Raw genomic sequence first — 5,462 nt, forward strand, 5'->3', positions numbered from 1 at the left:
ATAGAATTGCATGAACCCCCTCTTATCCCGCAGTACAGTCTCTGCTGCTGTTCTTGTCATACTGGCGAAAACTGCAAATAGTAATTAATTTCATCAGTTTTTATTTAAGTTCATTTCAATCATTTCGAAACATCTCAATTTTCAGAATATTGGAAAGGACCGTATTAAAAAGAAAACTGTTTGTACTCCTTGCTTAGTTAACAGAGTAACCTTTAGCTTTACTTCAAGTTTTCTTTATTTGTCACTATTTTATGAATAAGTACCCAGGGCGATTTCAGGGCATTCTTCAGTTCTTCTCGAAATTTCACCTGGGTAGCTGCATACATGCACGTGTTTGTGCAGGAACTCATGTATACCAGCAAATATCCGGTTTCCGTGGCAATAAATTCAGGGTTTGAGTAATCACCTTGATAATAAACAGTGCTTGACAGCCTGGTGACTGCAAAACTCACAACAGCTGTTAACCACAAAAATATGAAACTGCCTGATATAGTGAAGAGTAATATGATGGATTTTCTTCGGCTCTTAATCTCTGGATCACTCTGATTCTCATTGACGACACCCCGAAGTCCCCTCCGGGCTCTGTTAGCCATTAAAATACGCCTGACAGTTAAGGAATTAAACAGTACCATCAATGCGAAGGGAAGCAATGGGACAGATAGAGTTTGGATCCAGCTGTAAACTGACCATGCTGGTAATGCATAAACAGCAGCCGTCGTCCGGCAGCCCCACTGCACCTTGAGAATTATTCGTTCAGGTTCATATGAAAACAGAATCGGGACTCCCTTTAAACAGGCCAGGAAGCAGAGCGTTACTATAGCCGCGGTCGCTGTTCTCTTGGTGCAATATTTCTCTTTAAACTTCTGACAGCAGATTGCCATAAATCGGTCAAAGGTAAATGAGACAGTGAACCACACTGACATATCTAGGTTGACGAATGCTAAGTACAGAAGAAACTTACAGACGGCAGTGTAGGACAGAAAGGAATATGGAAAATGATAATTAATAATCAAATATACTATGACATTAAAGATCATGACCATTAGATCTGCTGCTGCCATAGCCACCATGTAGACAGAGATACATTTAGAAAGACCGCAATTTGCTCGGGAGAGAATGAGAATTGTCAACACGTTTGCTGTGAGAAAGAAAGGAAGAGAGAGAGAGCGACGTGATAAGTTATGGTTCCAGTATGGAAATGTTCATCTCTGTTCAACTTGCTAAAATTAACATGACAAATGTTTTAATGCCGAGCCTTTATGTAAATTTTAAAGTGACATAAGAAAATACACTGACAAAATGAAAACACGTTGGCATGGCAAATATAGCGGGATGGGTGGCTGGGAACATATTTAGAAAGATTAAGATTGCGGGTCCCACTTGCCAGTTCCCTCATCTTCCTCCGGTGCCTCATGTTGCGGCATGATTCACAGAGTTGGTGGCCAAGGTATCCCAAAGTATAAGGTTTGGTTCGAAAGCATTGTCATTTGCTGAGCTTTCCTATATCACATATTTTCTGGTTAAGCTTTAAGAGAAGGCAGAATTACCTGGATGCCTGATAAGCAATTTAGGAAGAATTAGAACTTGCACCAGGAAAGCGAGTGATTTTGTTGATTTTGAAAGTAGAAAAAAAACAAATTTGCCTTCCATCCAAGGATATGTATGAGATATGTATTTTTTTTTCGTGCGGTGGCTCAAAACCTTTGCAAGTTCCGAATGCAGCGCCTGGTGTTTAATTCTAATTACTGTTCTGCAGCGCAGGATCAGTAAAATGGCGAGTTCTTACTTGGAGCAGCGATGCACAATGAATCCTCAATGTTGTTAAGAATTCACCCACGGATTCCACACTCGCACATTCGTTAATTGTTCAGTGAACTGCAGTGAAGAAATGGGCCCAAATGATACACGGACGCTGCTGCATGTGAGAGCTTTGGCTAACCAATGCCTCAAAAATGATGGGAAGCTGAAAATAGGGAGTGTGGAAAACCGAGTGTGGGGCATTAAATTCATGTTAGAGTCAAGTGAAGGGGGAAATCGGGATCGTGGAGAATGTGTGACGCGACAACAATTATAACCCAAACTGAGGGGAAGAGGTGAACTAAAACACGTGGAGAAGAAAGGGCTCCCCATCAATCACCAGCGGAAAGTGTAGCATATCGAAGAAAATGAGACAGGTACTATGTAGTGGAGGACTCCTTTATCATCTCCTGAAGCGGAGGGTGTGAAGGGAATCAGACCTTGCACAATTCATTGGGAATGGAATTTACCATCAACTAATGGGGGCATTTGTGTGAAATTCGGGTGATGTTCCTTCAAACCTGGAACCCACTTTCCTACAGCACAGAGTGTGTACCGACACACACAGCAGCTCAAAACTCAAAATGGATTGCCCAAACCCTGAAGCAGTTTAAGAAGGAAGCTCACCAAAATTACGTTCTCAATTCCAGATAGACCTGGGCAACAAATGCTATCCTTGCCAGCGACACCTATATCCTATGGGAAAGTATGCAAAAAAAAAGATAAAATTTATCCAGCGACCTACTGCATTGAGGAAGGGAAAGACTCGGTGACTTTCAGAACATGGAGATAGCTTAATATCACCATTTGCTAATTGCATTTTGGCCTGCATTGCACCTCACTGACAAGTTGAAAGATATAATTACTGCTAACACTTGCGCCTTTATTCATAGCGCTGTGCTTTTTCAATAATCAACAGGCGGTGCATTATTACAATACTTAACAGGCAGCAAAGCACGAGGATAGTCATCAAAGTATAATGAATATGATATCCACACTTACCAGGAACACCAAAGGTTGCCAAAAGAGGATAGTAAATGTTTTTTATCTGTAAGATTGCTGCCTTTGTCATTTTAACAAGAACTGATGTGTCCTGTCCACTGTCCTCCAGCTGCAATTGAAGTGCATTGGAAATCCATTAATGATACTTCCTTTATAAAACAATTGGTGTTCCGCTGAGAAAGTCAGGTTACATAACACTTGACAGCAGTTACTGTCAATATGCTCACAGGTGCAGGGTTTCTACCTCAGCACACCTGGGTGTGACAATTGGAAAATTGTGCAACTCTGTTCATGAAACTCTATCCATTAAAAATTAAGCCAGCCCAGAAACAGTGTTCTCCTGGGAAAAGTCTCCACTCCCTCGAGTGTTTTCTTCTCTGGATTCTGTGGTCGCCATATAGAAACCGTCAATTAAATGAGGGCCAAGCACTCATGAACCCTGAAAAGATCAGCATCAAGAGAACATGGCAAATGGATTATTATCAGTCGGCTGACTCTTCTAAAAGAAAGGTCAACATGCATGATGTACCGATTTAGATTATTCCACATTGGGTGAATGGATGCCCATCTCAGAACCAGCTCCGCTAATTAACTTTCACACCGAGGCTAGCAATATATGTGGTCCAATTTTATAAATAACACGCAGAAAATTCTCTTTACGTTTAACTCAGAAGATTCAATTTACTACACGTTCATGTCCGAGGGGGTTGGCTGGGTGAGAGGCGGGGAGAGTGCTTGGGGGTAGGGGAGATGTTCATTAACTCATGCACACAGGCGCAAACACAAATGCAAAAAGGGTGGGCGTATGGGTGGTAAAGAGAGAAACTTGCAACAATGGAAACCAACAGGAACAGAACAACATAAATTAAAATTAGTATCCATGTGATTCCCAGAGTCCTAAAAGGCAAAGTCGAGGGGGTGTTTCTTTCATGGAGGAGTTCAGCTCACATGAGTTCCTGGTTGCACATGCCAGCACTAAAATTCTTGAAATGAATCAAGATGCTGCGTGATGGAATTCAATTGTTTTGACCGCTTGGCACACCATCAACAGAGATTCAAAAAAATAAACAGACTTTGAGGAGTTGGCCAGCTGCTTGGTCTCAGCTGCGAGTCTTTCTGGCCTTTGGAGGTTAAAATGAAAGCACATTGGATTAGTGGAAGTGTATTGAGATGGATAGAAAACTGGTTGCAGACAGGAAATAAAGAGTAGGAATGAATTGGTATATTTCCAAATGGCAGGCAGTGAGTAGAAGGGTACTGCAGAGATCGGTGCTGGGACCCAAGCTGCTCACAATATATATTAATAAATTGGACGAGGGAGCTAAATGTAATATCTCCACATTTGCAGATGACACAAAGCTGGGTGGGACGTGAGGTGTGAGGAGGATGCAGAGACGCTTCAGGGTGATTTGACAAGCTGAGTGAGTGGGCAATTCCATGGCAGATGCAATGCAATGTAGATAAATGTAATTTTATCCACTTTGGTAGCAAAAACTGGAAATCAAAATATTATCTAAATGGCTATAAATAGAGAGAGGTGAATGTGCAACGAGGACTGGGAGTCCTCGTACACCAGTTTTTGAAGGTAAGCTTGCTGGTGCAGCAGGCGGTAAAGAAGGCAAAAGGTATTTTGGCCTTCAAGCGAGAGGGTTCAAGTACAGGATCAGAGATGACATGCTGCAATTGTACAGGGCCTTGGTGAGACCACACATGGAATATTGTGTGCAGTTTTGTTCTCGTTATCTGACGAAGGATGTTCTTGTTAAAGAGGGAGAGCAGCAAAGGTTTACCAGATTGATTCCACAGATGGCGGGACTGACATCTGAGGGGAGATTGAGTCAGTTAGGATTATATTCACTGGCGTTCAGGAGAATGAGGTGGGATCTCGTAGAAACGTATGAAATTCTAACAGGACTAGACATGTTAGATACAGGAAGGATGTTCCTTGTTGTGAGGGAGTCCATAACCAGGGATCACATTCTGAGGGTACGGGGTAGACCATTTAGGACTGAGGTAAGGATTTTTTTTTCACCCAGAGTCTTGTGAGCCTCCGCAATTCGCTAGCACAAAAAGTAGTTGCGGCCTAAACACTTCATGCTTTCAAGAATGAGTTAGATACAGCTCTTGGGGCAATAGGGAACAAAGGATATGGTAGGAAAGCGAGAGCAGGCTATTGAGTTGGATGATCAGCCATGATCATAACGAATGGCAGAGCAGGCTCGAAGGGCTGAATGGCCTACTCCTGCTCCTATTTTCAATGTTTGTTTTCATTAATTCAGCAAGCTCTTCGTTCCTCCTTTCTGAACTGGAGATAGAGATTTCAAATTGATCGCTGAAGTCATGTGATCGCCTTCCTCCACAATTATTTCAAAAAGGATGTTAATCTGGTCTTGGTCGTTAGCCTCTGAAGGAGTTACCATTCACACTGAGGACTTTGTTTAAGGTACCCATTATCTCGGCACACTATGTGACTCCCTTGGAAGTATAAACATTTAATGATGAAAATTATGTCCATTACCTCCTCCTTGGTCTACTTTTGAAATGGACCTGGACAGTCCTAGATGTGAGATCGGTTGATTAACAATGTTGCAGGAATAATATGTTTCGATCTCTGTGAGTGCCAGAGTTTTAATGTTTAGAATGTCCTTGCTATGGGGTTTGAG

General features: G+C 42.1%; 1 protein-coding gene across 1 annotated transcript; it reads right to left on the bottom strand.

The window, feature by feature from the left end:
* Positions 1 to 218: 218 nt before the first annotated feature.
* On the bottom strand, positions 219 to 1,061 carry LOC121273546 (apelin receptor A-like). The gene has a single exon (XM_041180721.1). It carries the CDS (start codon positions 1,059 to 1,061, stop codon positions 219 to 221), a length of 843 nt encoding a protein of 280 aa, XP_041036655.1.
* Positions 1,062 to 5,462: the final 4,401 nt, after the last annotated feature.

The sequence above is a fragment of the Carcharodon carcharias genome (genome assembly GCF_017639515.1).
Source record: "Carcharodon carcharias isolate sCarCar2 chromosome 24 unlocalized genomic scaffold, sCarCar2.pri SUPER_24_unloc_30, whole genome shotgun sequence".
Lineage (NCBI taxonomy): Eukaryota > Metazoa > Chordata > Chondrichthyes > Lamniformes > Lamnidae > Carcharodon > Carcharodon carcharias.

Coding starts and splice junctions, on each gene's coding strand:
- LOC121273546 (XM_041180721.1), bottom strand. CDS start 1,061: ATGGCAGCAGCAGATCTAATGGTCATGATCTTTAATGTCATAGTATAT.